At 31.5% G+C, this 26,410-nt stretch overlaps 1 protein-coding gene across 2 annotated transcripts in view; it reads right to left on the reverse strand.

The window, feature by feature from the left end:
* kcnh2b (potassium voltage-gated channel, subfamily H (eag-related), member 2b) overlaps positions 1-26,410 on the reverse strand; it is a 215,690-nt gene that overhangs the window by 89,887 nt on the left and 99,393 nt on the right. For both annotated transcript variants that reach the window (XM_048174472.1, XM_048174471.1), the window contains exons 3-5: positions 17,150-17,305; positions 14,823-15,332; positions 12,968-13,179 (exon numbers count right to left, since the gene is read on the reverse strand). In XM_048174472.1, coding sequence (XP_048030429.1) covers positions 12,968-13,179; positions 14,823-15,332; positions 17,150-17,305 — 878 coding nt within the window. The remainder of the gene's footprint in view (positions 1-12,967; positions 13,180-14,822; positions 15,333-17,149; positions 17,306-26,410) is intronic.

Below are 26,410 nucleotides of genomic sequence, written 5' to 3' on the forward strand. Positions count from 1 at the left end.
TTTTAAAGGGAAAGTGAGTGAATTACTGAGGAAAAATGACCGAACACAGAACAGAAGAAGCTCCTCTATAGTTCTGGCATCAATCCCAGAGTCGTGTCCTAAAACCGCACAGCAAAACCGCTGAAGTCAGCGTTCACAATCATATGAATGATACTCGCTTTTCCCAAAACCTATAGTTTCACCCCCTCGGGATCCAATCAAATCACTATGAACCAATTTAAATGATTCCCCATTGTCTTTTCGAACTCTCTGCCACACAGCATCTGTTCAGATTCATAGGCTCGTTACAGGAGCAGAACTGAACAGCCAACCTGAGCTAAGTTCAGCTGTAGTGTTTGATTCAGTAGTTTGGGTGTTTTCAGGAGGTCAGTGACCGGTTCACCCCACTGCCTCTCCAGATGAGCCGTCCCATCCCCACGCCCCCCGTCCCGCCGTGATGGATTGACCCGTGAAGATCCGGTCTGCTTGAGGACCAGAGACCGAGCAAAAAAAAACGAAAAAAGTAATCTTTGCACATATGTGCAATTAGTTCGAATGTGTGGTTATGAGAACAGAAAACATGTTCAAGTGACACATTCGAATAAAAGATTCAGTTCAGTCAAGCATCAAGATTCAGAATTCATTTTTTAAATTTTTGTTCACATCAAATATAAATTTAATAACTAAAATATGAAACGATGTTTAAAGATCATATCAGTTAATCACAATATTTGTCTTACTTCTACAATGAAAACCTGACAAAAAAAAATAAAAAATAAAAATTATATATATATATATAGAAAAAAAGAAAGAAAGCGGCAAGATGAAAACCATTATTTTCTGTTTCAAACTTTCACATAGCATCTTTTGGTTATAAAAACATAAAAAATTCAAATCTAGATTTTCTAGATTTTTTTTTCAAAGGATTATTATAAAAACAGATTATTTTTTTCCCAAAATGCAATAAATCCATGACACATTTTTTTTTTTCAAAATGCAATTAATCCATCAATATAAAAGTTATTTTTCATATTGAAAAAACACAACAAAGTAAGTTGATTCACATATATGACAGAGTCTAAACTTTGCCAATACTAATCTTATATACAGTCATTTGACTAAAAATACATTCAGTCGTCGCTCCCAAAATGAATTCAACGGGTCATCTTGTTAGTAGGGCTGGGTATTGACACAATTTTCATGATTCAATTCGATTTCTATTCACATGCTTGCGATTTGATTCGATTCGATATCGATTATTGGATGCAGTATTTCAGTTTCAGCACATGGCAAATTTTCTAGAGGAAAAAATCTCTCTGTAAACTACACATGAGAGTCAGCTGGTGCTACTATAATAATACTGAAGGTTAAATTAACTTATTTATACACAAACACTTAAATTACACTCAATGATGTTTTTATTATAAATAAAGTTTAGACTTACATAATCATATTCCTACTCCAATTCGTTTTTAAAAAAATATAAACATTTAATCGCGGCTGTCATAACTGATTTATTCAAACATGCATTAAATATTGAAGAACATTATAAATTATAATGAATATGTAACGGTGCATAGCTATATTTATCTTTCTAGAGCACTTTTCTAGCTGACTAATGAGTTTATGGTCACTGCATATGTTTTTCTGAGGTAAATGTGACGTCACGTGACATTGTTTAAGTTTTATTGATGTCTTTCCGAGGTTGAAACACTGATTGAGCGATTACACGAGACATGATACGGATTTCAGTAAGTTGTACTGTATATTTTAACATACCTTCAGATGTTCATGTTTATTTCGCTGTAACTGGTATTAAAGCGGAGGAGAGGATGATCACATGCTTCTCTTTAACTGAGGCGCTAAAGCGATCTGTCACGCCACATTAAACAGCGCCAAAACGGTATTTATTTTTTGAATCTCATAATAAGATGGACGTCATTTGGGCTTCATATCAAAAGTAACAAAAGCACAAAGATTATTGCGATTTATTGGATGGGAGGCGCTACATATTCTGCTCATTCATCAACTGAAAACAGACTAGACTAATCGATTCTTGGGATTTAAGAATCGATATCGGTTCGTAAAAATAAGAATCGATTAAAATCGAGAAATCGATATTGTTTACCCAGCCCTACTTGTTAATGTTATAAATTATTTGTCATTACTGATTAAAGAGTATCTGGCGCCACCGCACGGTTAAAATAAACATATTTGCCGAGTACATTGGTATTAAAAACGGCTTTTAAAAACGGTTCATGATTCAGTTTTGGGGAGCGTGACAGAAGTTTGATGCTGTCGTGGAACTGGTGTTTATCGTGTTTTGGAAACAAACATCAGCACAAACAACAATAATGGATTTGATGAATGATGATGAAATGTTTTGTGGTTTAGATGTGCATATTCATGTTCTCAGTCAGTACTGCACTGTAACGTGAATCACCCTGTTATAAATAAGCATAAACATCCCAGACTGTAAATCTCACTCAGTTCAGCCCTGAAGGTCCAAATCAAGGCTCTGGCATCTGAGAGATGAGGGCGGAACGGGTCCGAATCAATGCAGTCTAGAACAGGCGCCTATTTCAATTACACACCATAATGAGCCGCCCCCACCGCCACACCCGCCCCATCAAGATTAATGGCCCCCACGCTGCCAAAATGGGTCACCTGTGGCAGGAGGGGTGATCGGGACGGCGCTTCAGTCTTTAGTGTGTAATGTTGCCGTTTCAGTTCTTCTCTATATCAGTGTTTCTGAACTCCCTGAAACGCCTCCATCTTGAGTCACAATACTCCTCATTTAAATAATTCATCCGCAGAATAAAGAGGCGGGGCCTGGTTGAGTTAGTTAGTAGTGTGTTATGGTAAGGGGCGGGACATTCACAATCACAACACACTGCTCCAGCCGACCAATCAGAGCTCATTGTGCTTTTCAGAAGGAGGGGCTTCATAGAGACAGTAGAGCCCAAAAATAACATCAAGACTTTGAAAGAGGGCATTAAGATTATACTGCAGTGCCGATATTTAAAATGACCACGGTTTAAAGGGCATCATGATGAACTTCAGGAGCGTTTCATCACTCACTGTCACACATCAGTCAAACACAGCAGCCGCTCACACTGAGTCAGCACTAATACAGACAAGCAGCGGGAACATGATCCATGATATTATACGTGCCCTCATCGCTCCTGAGGTGCTCAAAATGTTGCAACTGTCCGTCTTTGGTAAAGTACAAAACATACTCTTAAAGCTCTTATCAGAACTTGATTACCAGCGGACGTGAGAAATCTGAAGCGTTATTCTCCACAGGACGGCACACTGTGAGAAAACAACAATAAAGATGTACAAGATGTATGAGTACTGAAGAGAGAGAGAAGTGTGGATGTTGGCAAATCACGTTAGATACAGCGGGACGTTTCTTCAGGACCCCTCCGTCTTAATGGATCTGTCCTGATTGGCCCTCAATTAAATCAATGAGATTCATTGGAGTCGTTAGCGATCGACTGTCACCATTAGAGCCTCGAAATATCTTCATCCTAAACATCTCATATCATGAGGAATCACATTTCCTGCTTCTTTGCAGATAAAAGTGCTTTATGTTCTAAGAAAACACTGTAACATTCAGAGAGAAATAAAGTAGGGATGTACGATATATCGGCCACCATATCGGTATCGGCCAATATATGTTCATTTTTAATATCATCGTTATCGGTCCGATAAGAAAATTTGGTCGATATATTGAAGCCGATAAATAATGGATTATTTCCTTCAGCTGAGACACTTCAGATGTGCACTGATCACCATGATGGTTTTGAATTGTTTGAAATATGATTGAAATCACTTCAAAAAGGAAAATACAGTTAAGTGCAACGTTCAGCACAAGTCTGTCATATCGGCTACTTAATATTATAATGAGAACATTTTAATTGTGTGTTGGGACATGGCTTTTAATGGTGATACTTTTGTTTTTTTGTAATCAGGCTCTCAAAAATGATATAAAAACTTTGATTTTGATTTATCGGCCAATATATCGGTTATCGGCTTACAAATATAAAGAATTATTGGTTATCAGTTTCGGCCAAAATTTTCATATCAGTGCATTCCTGAAAGAAAGAAAGAAAGAAAGAAAGAAAGAAAGAAAGAAAGAAGGGATATACGATATATCGGTCACCATATCGGTATCGGCCAATATATGTTCATTTTTAATGTTATCGTTAATGGCACAATAAGAAAATTTATTAAAGCTGATAAATAATGGATAATTTCCTTCAGCTGAGACACTTCAGATGTGCACTGTCCGCCATTATGGTTTTGAATTGCTTGAAATATGATTGAAATCACTTCAAAAAGGAAAATACAGTAAAGTACAACATGTGCAGCGCAAATCTGTCATATAGACTACTTAATATTATAATGAGAACATTATAATTGTGTGTTGGGACATGGATTTTAATGGTGAGACTTTTGTTTTTGTAATCAGGCTCTCAAAAATTATATAAAAACTTTGATTTAGATTTATCAGCCAATATATCGGTTATCGGCTTTCAAATATAAAGAATTATCGGTTATCGGTATTGGCCAAAATTTTCATATCAGTGCATCCCTGAAAGAAAGAAAGAAAGAAAGAAGGATATACGATATATCGGTCACCATATCGGTATCGGCCGATATATGTTCATTTTTAATGTTATCGTTAATGGCACAATAAGAAAATTTATTAAAGCTGATAAATCATGGATTATTTCCTTCAGCTGAGACACTTCAGATGTGCACTGATCACCATGATGGTTTTGAATTGTTTGAAATATGATTGAAATCACTTCAAAAAGGAAAATACAGTTAAGTGCAACGTTCAGCACAAGTCTGTCATATCGGCTACTTAATATTATAATGAGAACATTATAATTGTGTGTTGGGACATGGCTTTTAATGGTGATACTTTTGTTTTTTTGTAATCAGGCTCTCAAAAATGATATAAAAACTTTGATTTTGATTTATCGGCCAATATATCGGTTATCGGCTTACAAATATAAAGAATTATTGGTTATCAGTTTCGGCCAAAATTTTCATATCAGTGCATTCCTGAAAGAAAGAAAGAAAGAAAGAAAGAAAGAAAGAAAGAAGGGATATACGATATATCGGTCACCATATCGGTATCGGCCAATATATGTTCATTTTTAATGTTATCGTTAATGGCACAATAAGAAAATTTATTAAAGCTGATAAATAATGGATAATTTCCTTCAGCTGAGACACTTCAGATGTGCACTGTCCGCCATTATGGTTTTGAATTGCTTGAAATATGATTGAAATCACTTCAAAAAGGAAAATACAGTAAAGTACAACATGTGCAGCGCAAATCTGTCATATAGACTACTTAATATTATAATGAGAACATTATAATTGTGTGTTGGGACATGGATTTTAATGGTGAGACTTTTGTTTTTGTAATCAGGCCCTCAAAAATTATATAAAAACTTTGATTTAGATTTATCAGCCAATATATCGGTTATCGGCTTTCAAATATAAAGAATTATCGGTTATCGGTATTGGCCAAAATTTTCATATCAGTGCATCCCTGAAAGAAAGAAAGAAAGAAAGAAGGGATATACGATATATCGGTCACCATATCGGTATCGGCCGATATATGTTCATTTTTAATGTTATCGTTAATGGCACAATAAGAAAATTTATTAAAGCTGATAAATCATGGATTATTTCCTTCAGCTGAGACACTTCAGATGTGCACTGATCACCATGATGGTTTTGAATTGTTTGAAATATGATTGAAATCACTTCAAAAAGGAAAATACAGTTAAGTGCAACGTTCAGCACAAGTCTGTCATATCGGCTACTTAATATTATAATGAGAACATTATAATTGTGTGTTGGGACATGGCTTTTAATGGCGATACTTTTGTTTTTTTGTAATCAGGCTCTCAAAAATGATATAAAAACTTTGATTTTGATTTATCGGCCAATATATCGGTTATCGGCTTACAAATATAAAGAATTATTGGTTATCAGTTTCGGCCAAAATTTTCATATCAGTGCATTCCTGAAAGAAAGAAAGAAAGAAAGAAAGAAAGAAAGAAAGAAAGAAAGAAAGAAAGAAAGAAAGAAAGAAGGGATATACGATATATCGGTCACCATATCGGTATCGGCCAATATATGTTCATTTTTAATGTTATCGTTAATGGCACAATAAGAAAATTTATTAAAGCTGATAAATAATGGATAATTTCCTTCAGCTGAGACACTTCAGATGTGCACTGTTCATCATTATGGTTTTGAATTGCTTGAAATATGATTGAAATCACTTCAAAAAGGAAAATACAGTAAAGTACAACATGTGCAGCGCAAATCTGTCATATAGACTACTTAATATTATAATGAGAACATTATAATTGTGTGCTTGGGACATGGATTTTAATGGTGAGACTTTTGTTTTTGTAATCAGGCTCTCAAAAATTATATAAAAACTTTGATTTAGATTTATCAGCCAATATATCGGTTATCGGCTTTCAAATATAAAGAATTATCGGTTATCGGTATTGGCCAAAATTTTCATATCAGTGCATCCCTGAAAGAAAGAAAGAAAGAAAGAAGGGATATACGATATATCGGTCACCATATCGGTATCGGCCGATATATGTTCATTTTTAATGTTATCGTTAATGGCACAATAAGAAAATTTATTAAAGCTGATAAATCATGGATTATTTCCTTCAGCTGAGACACTTCAGATGCTCACTGTTCATCATTATGGTTTTGAATTGCTTGAAATATGGTTGAAAATCACTTCAAAAAGGAAAATACAGTAAAGTACAACATGTGCAGCGCAAGTCTGTCATATAGACTACTTAATATTATAATGAGAACATTATAATTGTGTGTTGGGACATGGATTTTAATGGTGAGACTTTTGTTTTTGTAATCAGGCTCTCAAAAATTATATAAAAACTTTGATTTAGATTTATCGGCCAATATATCGGTTATCGGCTTTCAAATATAAAGAATTATCGGTTATCGGTATCGGCCAAAATGTTCATATCGGTGCATTCCTGAAAGAAAGAAAGAAAGAAAGAAAGAAAGAAAGAATTTTATTTTATTTTATTTTGTTTTATTTTGTTTTATGAAACAAAACCATTTGGGAGCTACTGATGAAGAGAACTTTATTTTATTTATTATTATTATTATTATTGTTATTTTTTATTTTGATTATTTTTTTGGTTTGATGATTTTCTGATGTTGACACATTTATTTTTATTTTATGTTTTTATTCTATTTTATGGTTTTATGTTTTATTTTATTATTATTTTAGTCTGTTTGGTTTATTTTTATTTTGTATTGTATTTTTTAGTTTTAATTTATTTATAATTTTTGTTTGATTTTTTTATATATTTTGTCATAACACAAAATCAATTGAGAACTTTGATGTAGAGAATTTTTTCATTTACTTTACTTTATTTTTTAATATATTTTGTCATAACTTGAGAACTATTGATGATTTTATTTTATTTCACACACACACGCACACACGCACACACGCACACACACACACACACACACACACACACACACACACACAGGCTACACAAAATTAAAATTAGATAATAATTTTATATTATATATACAATTATTTATATTATTAATTATTTAAAAATATTTAATTATCTATATATTAAATATATAATATAATTATAATTGTGTGTTGGGACATGGCTTTTAATGATGAAACTTTTTATATAAAATTATATAAATTATATTAAAATTTTGATTTAGATTTATCGGCCAATATATTGGTTATCGGCTTTCAAATATAAAGAATTATCGGTTATCGGTATGAGCAAAAATGTTCAAATCAAAAAGAAAGAAAGAAAGAAATAAAGAAAGAAAGAAAGAAAGAAAGAAAGAAAGAAAGACAGAAAAAGTTTTTGCACAAAAAAGGCTTACTAAAGCTATAAGTGGACAGTCAGAGAGAGGGTGGAATAAATTAAAAAAAATAAAATGTATGACTATTTTTGGCACAAAAAAAGGCTAATACTGTAACGGCTAAATGTATAATAAGACTCATTCGTTCTGTTTACTTCAATGACCTGTCATATGTGGACTGCTGTTTGATTTTTAGTCTGAATCCTTAATAAAACTCAAATAAATAAATAAATTCAGCTTGAAATAAAATTAGCATGTTCTTCATCTGCATCTCCTCTAGAATGAATCTGTAATGTTCTAATTATAAACTGATTAAATCAGCCTGTTTAGGGATCTGACACACTTCTGCTTCAGACAGTGCCATGCATATCTTTACTCTTTTTATTTATTTTGAGGTTATTGTGCGCTCCATTTCTGACATTAGTTAAGCACTGTAACAGTTTTTTAAGATTTCTGAGACGTCAGCGAAAGGGAATGCATAATATTAATCATTCATTATTGATGAGTGTTGCATTTCTTTGGTCTGAATTAATAATCAAACCCTGCATGGCTGAATAAACCGTGTTTGAAAGGCTTGTGCTCAGAGGACTGATGTATTTTCTATCAAAGACACAGAGAGAATGTTTTACACTGGCAATGAAAGTTTCATTAATACACATTCCAAGTCTTTTTATGAATGATTGATCAGAGCACAATATTCCAAATAAACAAATGTTTGTCCTTGAGTGTCTTTATTCACCCTCATATCGACCACATTTCCAAATACATCATTGATAATTATGGAATAATAAACTTTTGATTTTAAACGTTTTAAAGTTCTAAAGTTCTAAACATGAGCTGTGTCGCCATGACAACCTCTCAAACATTCTAAATTCACCATGGTAACCAAAGTTCCTGCCAAAACACAAGTCATGTGGCTGCAGTGCAAAACTGTGATGTACTGCCACCATCAGGAAAAAGGCGGTACAGCAGGTTAGTCGTTCACTGAACTTTTGTTCCAGAGATCATCTCTACAATGCACAGATTACAGGAAACACAATAATACAATGTTCTGATGTAATCACACACAGATTAAGGGGTAAACATGAGTGTGTGTGTGTGTTAAGGACAGAAAAGCAAGAATGTTTCTGTGCAATGCGTGTCGCTTAATACATCACCCAGCGAGTGTGTGTGTGTGTTAGTGTGTGCCACTAAATATAGCCCAACATGAATTAAACACACAGCTGTGGTGTCAAAGAAAGAAACTGTGACCCACCTACACTAGTTTGGAAAAATTCATATTTTTTAATGTTTCTGAAAGAGTCTCTTCTGCTCATCAAGGCTACGTTTATTTGATTAAAAATATAGTAAAAATAGAAAAATTGTGAAATATTATTACCATTTAAAATAACTGTTTTCTATTTGAAGATATTGTAAAATGTAATTTATTCCTGTGATGCAATGCTGAATTATTCAGAAAGGACATTAAATGGACCAAAAGTGACATTTTATTATACACTCTAAAAAATGCTGGGTTAAAAACAACCCAAGTTGGGTTGAAAATGGACAAACCCAGCGATTGGGTTGTTTTAACCCAGCGGTTGGGTTAAATGTTTGCCCAACCTGCTGGGTAGTTTTATTTAAACCAACTATTGTTTAAAAATTGCTATATGGCTAGCTTAAAATGAACCCCAAAATAGTTGGGAAATTAAAAACCAGATGCAATTAGAGGCAACAATAATAGACAAAAGGTGAATGTTTATTAATAAGCTTTAATATTTTATTAATATAAATTTTATAGTTTAATAGTTTATTAATATACAATGTATTAATAAGCAATTTAATAAATGTTTATTGTTTAATAATTATTCATTGAACATTAATAAATGTTCATTTCCAACATACTTTGGGTTAATTTTAATTAAGCAATACAGTAATTTTTAAACAATAGTTGAGTTAAATAAAACTACCCAGCAGGTTGGGCAAACATTTAACCCAACCACTGGGTTAAAACAACCCAATTGCTGGGTTTGTCCATTTTCAACCCAACTTGGGTTGTTTTTAACCCAGCATATAATGTAACATTTATAATGTTACAAAAGATTCTATTTCAAATAAATGCTGTTCTTTTTAACTTTTTATTCATTAAAGAATCCTGAAACATAAAATGTATCAATTTCCACAAAAATATGATCTGTTTTCAACACTGATAATAATCATAAATGTTTCTTGAGCAGCAAATCATCATATCAGAATGATTTCTGAAGGATCATGTGACACTGAAGACTGGAGTAATGATGCTGAAAATTCAGCTTTGATTACAGGAATAAATTACACTTTACTATATATTCACATAGAAAACAGTTATTTTACATTATAAAAATATTTCACATTTTTACAGTATTTTTTGATCAAATACATTCCAAAAAACGAATTTTAAAAAACAAAAAATATAAATTTTTCCAAACTTTTGACCAGTGTATATCATCTCTGACACCTGAAACACACACGTCAAACTTTAATATTCCAGCAGAAATCGGGCTCGGCTGTCATACTGGAGAAGAAAGCACACAAACACACACATTTAGATGTTATTTACGCTGTTATATGATAACCTCCGTAAATGAACAGTTGTGTGTATTGTGTTTTTGAGTTTGCTGGATTAGACGGCGATCGGTCTCAACACGAACACGCTACCAGACAGAAGTTTGGACACACTTGAGTGATCTTATGTGTGACAGAAATGAGTTTTATGACAATACAAACTGTGTTTATGTATGAATTTCCTTGATTTGAGGAGGATAGTGAAGAAAGAGCGTCATGAAGTGCTTCAATGAGGGAATGCAGCTCAAATATGAGAGTTTTTAATTGTGACACGTGTGTTATGTTCTGTTATGCAGGTGTATCCAATCTTCCGACAGGTAGTTAGACTCAATACGCAGTCTGATCCAGCGGACAAAAGCTCAAAGCACAACACACACACACACACACACATGCACAGTCACACACAAACTCATCTCACAAAGACTCACTGCGGCAATCAATAGTGAATTCTTCCTTAAATCCTGCTGTGGACAGATTAGAAACAGCTGCATTATGACTTCTCTGAGAGGCGGTGAACGGGACACGCCGAATCTGACAGCGTGTACACATGCTGATTAGAGCTTATCTAATCGCTCTAATTAAAGTAATCACATCATCAACATCACCATGACAACAGCATACAACCAAAAAGAGCAGTTTGTGATGAATGGATGATAACAGTCGCCCACAATATGATGCATAGTAATGAAAATGGAGAGTTACGGGTTCAATACGAGATGTTAAATGATCAAATACACTCTCGAAGGTATAGTGACAAGATTTAGGATATAAGATCAAACTCCGCCCACAGGAAGTACATCAGTGACGATTAACTAAAGTCGTACAATAATAGTCCAATCGTTATAAGGGCAATTTAGACACTTTGTATTTTAAATAATACATTTTTGTATGGAAGAATTAATGAAAATTTTTTTTTTTAAAAATTAACAAAAATATACATAAAATAATAAATAATAAAAAAATAGTCATTTTCTTTGCAGTTCAAATAACACATTTCTTTATAAAAATAATTAATTAAAAATAAACATTATTAAAATATGCATTAAAATTAGGCTATTTAATTAAAAAAATATTATTTTCTCAATTTAGAAAAGACCACATTTTTGTTTGGAAGAATTAAAGTGTTAATATTATTTTTAAAAATTAACAAAAATACGCATAACAATTTTTAAATTTTTAAACTATTTTCGCAATTTAGACACTTTGCAGTTAAAGTAACACAATTTTGTATTACTGAAAACAGTTTTTAAAAAATAATTAAAAATATGCCTAAGAATTTTAATTATTTTCTGTGGTTCAAATAACACATTTCTTCATAAAATAATTATTATATTAAAATATGCATAAAAAAAGATTTAATTTTAAAAAATATTATTTTCTCAATTTAGACACTTTGCAGTTTAAATACCACATTTTTGTATGAAAGAATTAATGATTTTTTTTTTTTTTTTTTAAATAATTAAAAATATGCATAAAAATAGTTTAGAATTGTAATTATTTTAATTGCAGTTCAAATAACATTTCTTTATAAAAAAATAATTAATGATTTTTTACAATTATTTAAAAAAAACTTAAACATGCATAAATATTTAATTTAATAAATACGTTATTTTCTCAATTGCAGTTCAAATAACTATTTTTTGCATGTAAGAATTAATGAAAAAAATATAAAAATATTTTTAAAAAATATATAAAAATATGCATTAAAATAATTTAAAATTTAAGTATTTTCTTTGTAATTAAAATAACACTTTTCTTAATAAAATAATTAATTAACAAATTAAAATTAAAATTATTAATAAAAATAATTTGTTATTAATTAACAAATTATTTTTATATGCATAAAAATGACTTAATAAAAAAAATATTATGTTCTCAATTTAGACACTTTGCAGTACAAATATCATATTTTTGTATGGAAAAAATAATAAAAAATTATAACAATTAATTTAAAAGATTAATTAACAAAAATATGCAAAAAATGTATTTATTTATTTATTTTCTGGTGGATATTATCATTGTCTCCAATGCTGTCGATAGAATTTAACTTGCATTAAACACGGATATACTGAATATTCTTCATATGAAACAACTCACATTAAACTGAACGTCACATGACCTGCCGCATTACTAAAACATGAGGAAATGCACACATCATGTGACCACTTCCTGTACGCAGGACAGCAGGTGTGAATGAAACGTGACGCTCTCAAACTCAAAAGCACACGCTCATCAGTCATGATTTCATCATGAAGCGTCAATCCCTGCCGCCCTCCTTCCGTTTAATCTGCCAGAGATGAGCATCAGCACACGGGCGTCACGCGTCACCGGTATTAAATTAACCCAGTTACGCCCGTCTGGGGAAAAGATGAGCTGTAACTCTTCTCAGAGTAATGAGGACTAATGTTTACTATCAGCCTCGTTCAGGAAACTCCAGCACAACCGATCAAGGTCAAGAGCAGAAGCGTCTTACCTGAGTGACTTTCTCGGTGACGTTGTGCGTGCGGTCGATGAGTTTGCAGGGTGCGATGATGTCCATTTCTCCGGCCGGGAGGGCGATGAGAGGGTCCGGTTTGAAGTCCACGAAGTTGAGCGTGATCTGTGGGATCTTACTGATGGCGCGGTACCGCATGAGATCCGAGTCAGAGGTAGAGTTCAGGATGCTGGACTTGTTGTTCATGGCACCTGCGGGAAGAGAGAGATTTTCATTCAGCTTGTGAAAGTCTTCTGATTATTCTGAAATGCTTTTGACATTTACAGTATTTATTAGCAAATCATATCTACACTACCGCTTGGGATCAGTAAGATATTTAAAAATTATTTTTGCAATTTAGACACTTTGCAGTACAAATAACACATTTTTGTATGGAAGAGTTAATGAAAAAAAAATGTAATTATTTTATAAAAAATAATGAAATATATGCATAAAATAATTTTAAAAATTAATTATTTTCTTTGCAGTTCAAATAACACATTTATTTATAAAATAATTAATTAACAAATTAATAAATTTAATTAAAAATTATTAAAATATGCACAAAAATTATTTAATTAAAAACATATAATTTTCCCAATTTAGACAGTGCAGTTCAAATAACAATTTTTTATGGAAAAATTAATGAAAAAAAAAAAAACTTTTAAAAATAATTAAAAATATGCATACAAATAATTTAAAAGAAAAGTAATTATTTTCTTTGCAGTTCTTTATAAAAACATAATTAATTAATTATCAAAATTAGTTAAAAATTATTAAAATATGCACAAAATTATTTAATTAAAAAATATATTATTTTCTCAATTTAGTCACTGCAGTTTAAAAAAAATACATTATTTGAATAAATAATTAAAAATATGCATACAAATAATTTAAAAGAAAAGTAATTATTTTCTTTGCAGTTCTTTATAAAAACATAATTAATTAACACATTATCAAAATTAGTTAAAAAATATTAAAATATGCACAAAATTATTTAATAAAAAAAAACATTATTTTCTCAATTTAGTCACTGTAGTTTAAAAAAAAACATTATTTGAATAAATAATTAAAAATATGCATAAAAATAATTAAAAAACTTATTTTCTTTGCAGCTCAAATACATTTCTTTATAAAATAATTAATTAACAAATTATTAAAATTAGTTTAAAAATCATTAAAATATGCAAAACATTTATTTAATCAAAAAAAATATTTTGCACAATTTAGACACTGCAAATCAAATAACACATTTTTGTATAAAAGAATTAATGAAAAAAATATTACATAAAAATAATTTAAAAAATATTATTTTCTTTGCAGTTCAAACATTTCTTTATAAAAAAAAATAATTAATTAACAAATGATTCAAATGAGTTAAAAATTATTAAAATATGCATAGACTAGATTAGATTATTTAATTAAAAAAATATATTATTTTCTCAATTTATACACTTTGCAGTACAAATACCACATTTTTATATGGAAATATTAATTAACAAATGATTAAAATTATTTTAAAAGATTAATTAAAAATATTCATAACAATTTATCTATTTATTTATTTATTTTCTGGTAGTTATTATCATTTTGTGTATTAAACTCGGATTTATTGAATATTCTTCATATGAAACAACTGAATGTCACATGACCTGCTGCATTACTGAAACATGAGGAAATGCACACATCATGTGACCACTTCTGATTATTATGAATGTTGAAAACGGTTCATATTTTTGTGGAAACCGTCATATATTTTATTTTTTGGGATTCTCTGATGAATAGAAAGTTCAAAAGAACAGCATTTGTTTGAGATAGAAATCTTTTAAATGTCAATTTCCTGTCGTTTTCTCACCCGTGCTGCTGCAGGTGGGCCGGGTCCGGTACTTCCGGTCCCATTCGGGCCGCATGGCCTCGATATCGTCCACCGAAGACGCGCGGCGCATGCTGTGAAAGCTCTCGCGCGAGCGGCTGTTGGTCAGGCTGCAGTTGGACACGGAGGCCTCGGGATTGAGCCGCTGCGGTCGGGGCGAGGACTGACCCAGGGGCAGCGTGGCGGGGTGCGGCGGGGCCGGAGGAGGCGACGAGGGGTCGCTGCCCAGCAGGTTGCGCTGGTCTTCGGGCAGCAGCGAGGGCGGGGTGGTCACGAGGGAGGTGGAGATGGTGGAGGCGGTGGCCAGACGGGGCCGTTTGTGTTCTGGCAGGGGCAGGAGCTCGCCCAGCGGCAGGGATTCGTGGCTTTGCCCGCGGGAGCTGCTGGGGAAACCCGTTCCTCGGCCTGCCTCGGGATCCTCCCGCAGAGAAGATTTACTGTTATTCCGGGAGTTCAGGAGGGGGAGGCGTAAACGGATGCCCCGAGCTCGATCTGCGGCAAACACACAGAGAAAACATCATCATTTTGATTTTCATGGCCATTCTCTACTTTGGCAGGTTTTGCCATTTGATTTTAATATGTAAATGACCTCTTTTATGATTGGGTAAAACAAACATTTTTTGCATGTGAAATTAGTTACAACAACCCAGCTGAAGACAGTCACTGAAGCTGCTAAATATGTAATATTTAAATGAGGGTGGTCATATGTTAATGAGCATATGTTAATGAGCTCATGGTTTTCACGATTTCTTTGACTAATGAATTTTCATGACCTTTCCATTACAGTCACTTTGTCATAATTGGATAAGGATGTTAAAATATATGAAAAATATACTATTTATTCCATAATAAAATTGAAATTTTAATAATGATTATCATTATTAAATTAAAAAATCAAACACATTTTTGTATGGAAGAATTAATGAAAAAAAAAGTAAAATTCTTTTAAAAAATAATTAAAAACATGCATGAAATATATATATTTTTTTTTTTAAATTATATTAAAAAATAAAAAGTATTCTTTATAGAATAATTATTTAACAAATTATTAAAATTAGTTAAGAATTATTAAAATGTTTTAATTTAAAAAAATATATAAAAATATATTTTATCACTTTAGACACTTTGCAGTACAAATACCACATTTTTTGTATGGAAAAATTAATTAACAAATTATTAAAATTATTTTAAAAGATTAATTAACAACAAAAAAAAAAAGTTACAACAACCCAGCTGAAGACAGTCACTGAAATTGCTAAATGTGTAGTAATATTTAAATGAGGGCAGTCATATGTTAATGAGCATATGAGCATTATGTTAATGAGCTCATGGTTTTCACAATTTCTTTGACTAATGAATTTTCATGACCTTTGTCACTTTGTCATAACTGCATAAGGACGTTAAAATATAAGAAAAATATACTATGGAATAAAAAAAATCGATACTTTAATAATAATTATCATTATTGAAATTATTCAATTATTATTAATGTTATTAAAAAAAAATCAAACACATTTTTGTTTGGAAGAATTAATGAAAAAAAATGTTTTTTTTTTTTTTTAAATAATTAAAAATATGCATGAAATAATTATTTTCTTTGCAGTTCAAATAACACATTTCTGTATAAAATAATTAATTAACAAATTATTAAAATTAGTAAAGAATTATTAAAATGTTTCAATTTAAAAAATATATAAAAATTTATTTTATCACTTTAGACACTTTGCAGTACAAATACAACATTTTTTGTATGGTAAAATTAATTAACAAATTATTAAAATTATTTAAAAAGATTAATTAACAAAAAAAAGTTACAACAACCCAGCTGAAGACAGTCACTGAAATTGCTAAATGTGTAGTAATATTTAAATGAGGGTGGTCATATGTTAATATCATTATTAAATTATTAAATTATCATTAATATTATTTAAAAAAAATACTTTTTTTCTCAATACTTTTTTCTCAATTAAATTATTTTCTCAATTTAGACACTTTACAGCTCAAATAACACATTTTTGTATGGAAGAATTAATGAAAAAAATAATAATAATATATATATATATTTTTTTTTTTTTTGCAGTTCAAATAACACATCCCTTAATAAAATAATTAATTGACAAATTATTACAATTATTCAAATGTGAAAAAAATAGATACATTGTTAAGGATGTTAAAATGGAAGAAAAATATACTATGGAATAATTATATTATATATTATAAATTATTAAATTATAAATCATTAAAAAAAGTGTATTGAATGTAATGATTTGAAGCGTTTCATGAAAGAGAAGACGACACATGTGACGTACTGGAATGGCGCCACAGCAGAGGCAGCTTGTGATTGAGATCCTGTGGGTCGTGCAGTTTATCGTCCGGCATGACCTCGAAATTCAGAATGAACATGATCACCACGCCATCTTCATTCTTCACAGGAACCACGTCCACCAAACACAGGAAACACACACCTGAGACACACAGAGAGAGAGATGCATCATAACTCCAATTAACATGATATTTATACTTCTTTCTTTACCTCACCAAATTCATAATAAAGGTATTTGTTCTCCATCAATGTCGACATGAAGAAATGAGTTATTATGCATCTTTCTAAATCAAAAGTACTGTGAAATTCATTAGAAATTAAATAAAATAGATAAATTAAATACATTTCACCAATTCAACAATTAGGATTATTATCTGGATGAACTAAAACACATACTATTGAATCATGGGAATCCTCTCCTGGACTAGTTATCATCTGCCAGCGAAATTAAGCCTGATTACAAACCGTGTGTGTCGGTGTGTGTGCGTCTACATGACCAATTAACAGACAAAAACACGCTTAGATATTATAATAAAGCATAACGTACACATCATATGACGCTGAAGTCGGTCAAAATAACAATATTTTCACAAACACACAAATCTGCATAAAGATGGCAGTACATCCACTATATTTGATCAGTTTAAACACACAGATCCTGACTTTGAGATATGAATTCATCTCCACAGCTGATGTTTGACTCCCTCACGCTTACCTGTCACCGACACCTGAATCAAACAGACTGACGGACTGACGGACAGCAGAGATGCTCATCAATGAACAGAGACGCACAGAGACGCTCGACTGGCCCACTGTAATCCCAGCTGTGTGCGGAGCAGAAACCACACATGGATTACAGGTCCACTAATGCCATCTGGACACCAGCGTGTGTGTGTGTGTGTGTGTGTGTGTGGAAAAACATCTTCCTCGTATCGTTTATAGTTCATATAGTGTGGCACAAATGCAGAAACACATTTTAAATGTCAGATTTAAAGGTAACATTCATAAACACGATGCCAATTTGATGTGCAATAAATCAATATGAATTCATAATTGACTCTATTTACCTTCTTGGTCTTAATTTGAACGATTCATCAGTGCACGTTATTTTAATATTTTATTTTTTTATAAATATTTTGAATGTTTTTATTTTATAATTTTTAAATTTTTTTCAGTAAATCAGTAATTTAATATATAGTAAGAGAGAGAGTTTTATTTTTTTTCCTTTTTATATCAGTTTTAGTTTTTTTATTTTAATATATGAACAAAAAAAACTAAAACTTTATTTCAGAAAACTTTTACAAAATATTTATTTTATTTTTTAAGTAACATTTTATTAAATTTTTGGCTTTAGTTTAATTTAATTAATTTTAAATTAATTTATTACATTTAATATGCAATAAAACACTGAAGAAAACTGACTATTTATTGACTCCTTGTGAATGATTCATCAGTGCACGTTATTCTAAAGTATCAGATTTTAATATTTTATTTTTTATAAATATTTTATATATTTTTATTTTATAATTTTCATTTTTTTTAAATTCAGTAATTCAGTAATTTTATACATAGAAAGAGAGTTAGTTTTTTTTATTAATTTTTATTTCAGTTATAGTTTTTTTATTTTAGTATATCAACTAAAACTAAAACTTTATTTCAGAATACTTTTAAAAAATATTTTATTTCAATTTCAAACATTTATTTTATTTCAAGTAACATTTTATTAAAATTTTTTGGCTTTAGTTTAGTTTTTAATTTGATGTGCAATAAAACACTGTGACTATTTATTGACGATTCATCAGTGCACGTTATTCTAAAGTATCATATTTTAATATTTTATTTTTGATAAATATTTTAAATATTTTAATTTTATGATTTTCATTTTTTAAAAATTCAGTAATTCAGTAATTTTATATATAGAAAGAGAGAGAGAGAGAGTTAGTTTTTTATTAATTTTTATTTCAGTTTTGGTTTATTATTTTAGTATATCAACTAAAACTAAATGAAAATTAGACATTTTGCCATGTCTTTTATTTCAGAAAACTATATTTTATAAAAATATATTTTATTTCAGTTATCATTTATTTTATTTCAAGTAAAAACTTTTTTATGGCTTTAGTTTAGTTTTAGTTAATAGTTTCCCTTCACATCTGACCTCATCAGACCATCTTAATTTGTCACTTTTCACCATCTAATCAATTTTTTTTTTCACAGAAAAGATCATAATCAAGATAATTTTTCCCCTCACAGAGAAATGTATTATATTGTGGAAGTAAAATGGACTGTGAAAAGACAGATATGTACATGCATATCCAAAAACAAATGACCAGAGATACCAAAACGAAACATGATGTATAAAATGATATAAAAACACTGAGACAAACTCAAACGGCTGCAGATCTCAGTGACTGTATGAATGAATACACACATGAACAATAACTTAAAAAAGCCATATTGACGTGAGAACGGTGTCCTGAAAAATACATAATCCCAGAGGAAGCATCTAAACACACAGAACACACACACACATGTGCAGATTAAGAGTGGTCAGGAGGAGGGATTGGACTGTAATTCATTACGCTTCCGTCCACTTTAAAAGACTAATCCACTCTAAGATTCAGATGCCACACACACACACACACACACACACACACACACACCATCACAAACTACATCTGTATATTTTCATCATCTGTATGTCTGGATGAAGTTATATAATCCCAACAAAGTGCTCCGAGACCCAAATCACTGATGTCCTGCTTAAAAACACACGATTGTTCTCCTCATGTGTACGTCGCTTTGGATAAAAGCGTCTGCTAAATGATTACATGTACACGCAAATGTAAGATAGAAAATATGAACATAAATCAGGACATAAATATGAATGTTCCCCAAAACAATAAATAAATAAAATGCATGGAGAACGGTCACTGTGAGAAGAAGATATTCATTCTGATTAGATATAAATAATAATGAAAAAAATAAATTAATTTATTCTATATTATATTTTATTATTGTAATTAAGTTTTATTAATAAATTAATTCCTGCAAATTTTCTACTTTAAAATTTGAAACTAAAACTGACACAACATTCAGTATTATTATCTGGATGAACTAAAGTAAAACATATGAACTATTAATAAAATAATTATTAATAATAATAAATTAAACTCATTCCTGTAAAATTGCACGTTGAAATATGACGCTAAATACAACATTCAGGATTATTGAACTAAAATAAAACATATTCCAGGAATGATGGGAATGGTCTCGTGGACTAATGTTCAAAAACATATTTAAATCACAAATAAATAATAAACAGTGCATGACGAACAGTGAGAAGAAGACATAAATAATGTGTTTTTAACTTTCTGGAATATTTTCAGTTATCTTGATCTTTCAGATTCAGTTTCCGACCATCAATATGAACCAGCTCATGTTCTTAAAGGGACAGTACACCCAAAAATCATTCGCTCACCCTCATGTCGTTCAAAACCTGTATGACTGTCTTTATTCTCTGAAACATGAAAGAAAATATTTTGACGAAATATTTTGGGATCCAAACAACACTGGATATCCCATTGATATCTTTTTGTGTTCCACAGAAGAAAGTCATATTGAGTTTTAATGACGTGAGGTTGTGTACATTCAGGTGAACTATCCCTTTAACAAATGTCTCTGTTCTTACTGTGCACATCTCGCTAGCCAATCAAATTATTTTCAGTTTCACTCAAATGTCACATTACTGAAGTTTATTGTCATTCAGTTCAGGTAGTGTGACAGCAGCGGCTCAACACCAATCAAACATCATCAGCTGACATACTGCACCATCCTGACACCTGATGATCCTGTGTGGATCTCTATAATCCCACTGTTTTACCGAAGATTAGACTGGATGTGGATGGATTTGAATGAATCCCACAATAACCTGCTGTGACCTGAGATTTCCTGCCTCAAGATGCAACTTCCTGTCCCTGTATCAAATATTTGAGTGTTAAAAATTGTTTTCTGTAATTTAAATAAAGCTGGGATGAAAGTTTATAGGTCGTATATAAACATTGTCTACTGAAGCGATCAAAACAGAGTAAATCACCTTTTGAAAGTAACTTGATGCTTCAAATAATGATTGTATCGATTACATTGTTACACCAGTAGGTGGTGACAAGTGACAATGATAAAAAAATGTATTTATCATTGAATCATTCATTCAAGAGATTTGTTTAAAAATGCTGATTCATTTATTAATGAAACAAGTGCAGTTTTTATGAGTGAGTCATTGAATCATTCATTCAAAAACAGATTCATCTAGTAATAAAACAAGTGAAGAATTTATGAGTGTCATTGAATCATTCATTCAAGAGATTTGTTTAAAAATGCTGATTCATTTATTAATGAAACAAGTGAAGTCTTTATGAGTGAGTCACTGAAACATTCATTCAAGAGTTTGTTCAAAAAGACGCTGATTCATTCATTAATGAAACAAGTGAAGTCTTTATGAGTGAGTCACTGAATCATTCATTCAAGAGATTTGTTTAAAAATGCTGATTCATTTATTAATGAAACAAGTGAAGTCTTTATGAGTGAGTCACTGAATCATTCATTCAAGAGTTTGTTCAAAAAAACACTGATTCATTCATTAATGAAACAAGTGAAGTCTTTAAGTGAGTCACTGAATCATTCATTCAAGAGTTTTGCTAAAAAACACTCATTCATCCATTAATGAAACAAGTGAAGTGTTTATGAGTGAGTTACTGAATCATTCATTCAAGAGTTTTGTTAAAAAAAAAATGCTGATTCATTTATTAAATGAAACAAGTGAAGTCTTTATGAGTGAGTCACTGAATCATTCATTCAAGAGTTTCGTTAAAAAAACACCGATTCATTCATTAATGAAACAAGCGAAGCCTTCATGAGTGAGTCACTGAATCATACATTCAAGAGTTTCATTAAAAAAACACTGATTCATTCATTAATGAAACAAGCGAAGTCTTTATGAGTGAGTCACTGAATCATTCATTCAAGAGTTTCGTTAAAAAAACACTGATTCATTCATTAATGAAACCAGCGAAGCCTTCATGAGTGAGTCACTGAATCATTCATTCAAGAGTTTCATTAAAAAAAACACTGATTCATTCATTAATGAAACAAGCGAAGCCTTCATGAGTGAGTCACTGAATCATTCATTCAAGAGTTTCATTAAAAAAAACACTGATTCATTCATTAATGAAACAAGCGAAGCCTTCATGAGTGAGTCACTGAATCATTCATTCAAGAGTTTCGTTAAAAAAAACACTGATTCATTCATTAATGAAACAAGCAAAGCCTTCATGAGTGAGTCACTGAAACATTCATTCAAGAGTTTGTTCAAAAAGACGCTGATTCATTCATTAATGAAACAAGTGAAGTCTTTATGAGTGAGTCACTGAATCATTCATTCAAGAGATTTGTTTAAAAACACTGATTCATTCATTAATGAAACAAGTGAAGTCTTTAAGTGAGTCACTGAATCATTCATTCAAGAGTTTTGCTAAAAAACACTCATTCATCCATTAATGAAACAAGTGAAGTGTTTATGAGTGAGTTACTGAATCATTCATTCAAGAGTTTTGTTAAAAAAAAAATGCTGATTCATTTATTAAATGAAACAAGTGAAGTCTTTATGAGTGAGTCACTGAATCATTCATTCAAAAATGCTGATTCATTTAAAAAATGAAACAAGTGAAGTCTTTATGAGTGAGTCACTGAATCATTCATTCAAGAGTTTCGTTAAAAAAACACTGATTCATTCATTAATGAAACAAGCGAAGCCTTCATGAGTGAGTCACTGAATCATACATTTAAGAGTTTCATTAAAAAAAACACTGATTCATTCATTAATGAAACAAGCGAAGTCTTTATGAGTGAGTCACTGAATCATTCATTCAAGTTTAGTTGTCTATTCAGAATTGTAGGAGATATTAAATTTATCCAAAATCATTCTCCAAGATTCAATGACTTAAAAAGCATATATGACTTATTTAATATTGAGCTTTGAAAGAGCAATCACTTCGCAATATTAATTTCTCTGAGAAGTTCAGAAACAAGACAAGAATATTTCAGCAGCAGGTTTGTGTTGTATGTATTGTTCATTACGAGGGACACAATGCCACCTGGTGGACAAGATCAACCTTTATTCTGTTTATTTAGCAATAAATGAGCAGCTGACACTGCAATATCTCTTATTTAAATCAAATAAAGCATAAACAATTAATCAACATCAATCATTCGGTCAGGTGGTAAAGAGAAGAAAATACATTTCTATGTAAATTTGACTTGATCAGGTTTTTATATTCTGGCTATAACTCTCTCTCTCTCTCTCTTTATTTGTGCTGATGAATCTTTTCGTTGAGTTACGGCCACTAAATTGCCGTCCCGCGGCATCTCAATGACAAATTCCCAGAACACAACATGACCTGCTATCAGCCACATTCATCAGGAGAAATGTCCTCTCCATCACTCTGAGTGACGTTTATGCTGCGTTCACATTTCTGAAGGAAACACCGATCGCTCACAACAACAAAACGCTCAAGGCCTGATGAATCATGTTTCACAGCATTACAGAGGGAAACAACCTCTGCTGGAGAATGTGTATATGGTCAAAAGTTTGGATGCATTGCATTTTTACAGATATTTAAAGACGTCTCATAGGCTGCACTTATTTTTAAAAATACAGTAAATACAGTAAAAATGTGAAATATTTTTGCAATTTAAAACAGATGTTTTCTATATGAATATATAGTAAAGTGTAATTTATTTCCAGTGATCAAAGCTGAATTTTCAGCATCATTACTCCAGTCTTCAGTGTCACATGATCCTTCAGATGAATCATCACTTTTTTGGGGTTTTTCCCCTTTAAGTTATTAAAGATTGTATTTAACCCAGGGTTAATGTAATCCTGCGGTTTATATTTCACCTTGTGTTATTAATTCACCACAGTACTTCATACACCAGGGTCTAAAGTGATGCTCTTCTTCAGGATTATAAGTGTGAAACATCACTTAATTTTTTTTTTTCAATGATTATTTGAAGCTCATATTTAAACACTGATGTATACAAGCTAATGTAACAGTGTGTGAAATCATGAGCCGCACATGCTTGAGTTAAACACTAGAGGGCAGGAGAGTCTCAGATATTCAACTGTTCTGTATGAGGCTCAATCATCAAACAACAAATACTGCTGGGAGAAAGTAATGATTGTTTTATGCTGCTGATTACTGATGATTATGATTATATCATGCTGTAATCAACAAATGTGGGGTCAGGTTTTCATTGTGGAGATCAAATAATTGAGCTTTGAGCATCTCGATCCAGTCAGCACATGATATATGATGAAAAATCACCCAGTTTCATGAGTTCAGCATGATAATATAATCCTGGAGCAGAAGGAGGTCAACGGATTTACCTTGAGGTTCATGATGGATGACTAAATATCAACCCAGGCTACTTTTTTAGAAATTAGTAATAGCTAGACATAAAGATCATAAACAATGTGAAAAATCACTGAAAAATCCAGCGAAAATCACCAATGATACCAGCAAAAAAATACTGAAAAATCACCAGTAATACCAGCAAATATTGACAAAATTCTAGTAAAAATAAAATGTAATTCTGGTGAAAATTACCAATACTAGCAAAAATTGACCCATAATTGTGGTGAAAATCACCAATAATACCGGCCAAAATTCTCCCATAATTCTGGAGAAAAATCACCAATAATACCAGCCAAAATTCACCCATTATTCTGGAGAAAAATCACCAATAATACCGGCCAATATTCACCCATGATTCTGGAGAAAAATCACCAATAATACCGTCCAAAATTCACCCATGATTCTGGAGAAAAATCACCAATAATACCAGCCAAAATTCACCCATTATTCTGGAGAAAAATCACCAATAATACCGGCCAATATTCACCCATGATTCTGGAGAAAAATCACCAATAATACCGTCCAAAATTCACCCATGATTCTGGAGAAAAATCACCAATAATACCGTCCAAAATTCACCCATGATTCTGGAGAAAAATCACCAATAATACCAGCAAAGATTCACCCATGATTCTGGAGAAAAATCACCAATAATACCAGCAAAGATTCACCCATGATTCTGGAGAAAATCACCAATAATACCGCCAAAATTCCCATGATTCTGGAGAAAAATCACCAATAATACCAGCCAATATTCACCCATGATTCTGGAGAAAAATCACCAATAATACCAGCCAATATTCACCCATGATTCTGGAGAAAAATCACCAATAATACCGTCCAAAATTCACCCATGATTCTGGAGAAAAATCACCAATAATACCGGCCAATATTCACCCATGATTCTGGAGAAAAATCACCAATAATACCGGCCAAAATTCACCCATTATTCTGGAGAAAAATCACCAATAATACCGGCCAATATTCACCCATGATTCTGGAGAAAAATCACCAATAATACCGTCCAAAATTCACCCATGATTCTGGAGAAAAATCACCAATAATACCGTCCAAAATTCACCCATGATTCTGGAGAAAAATCACCAATAATACCGGCCACCCATGATTCTGGAGAAAAATCACCAATAATACCGCCAATATTCACCCATGATTCTGGAGAAAAATCACCAATAATACCAGCCAATATTCACCCATGATTCTGGAGAAAAATCACCAATAATACCGTCCAAAATTCAATTCTGGAAAAAATCACCAATAATACCGGCCAATATTCACCCATGATTCTGGAGAAAAATCACCAATAATACCGTCCAATATTCACCCATGATTCTGGAGAAAAATCACCAATAATACCGTCCAAAATTCACCCATGATTCTGGAGAAAAATCACCAATAATACCGGCCAATATTCACCCATGATTCTGGAGAAAAATCACCAATAATACCGTCCAATATTCACCCATGATTCTGGAGAAAAATCACCAATAATACCGGCCAAAGATTCACCCATGATTCTGGAGAAAAATCACCAATAATACCGTCCAATATTCACCCATGCCAAAATACCGGCCAAAATCACCCATGATTCTGGAGAAAAATCACCAATAATACCGGCCAAAATTCACCCATGATTCTGGAGAAAAATCACCAATAATACCGGCCAAAATTCACCCATGATTCTGAGAAAAATCACCAATAATACCGTCCAAAATTCACCCATGATTCTGTGGAGAAAAATCACCAATAATTCCAGGGAC

Source organism: Megalobrama amblycephala, linkage group LG22, assembly GCF_018812025.1.
Source record: "Megalobrama amblycephala isolate DHTTF-2021 linkage group LG22, ASM1881202v1, whole genome shotgun sequence".
Lineage (NCBI taxonomy): Eukaryota > Metazoa > Chordata > Actinopteri > Cypriniformes > Xenocyprididae > Megalobrama > Megalobrama amblycephala.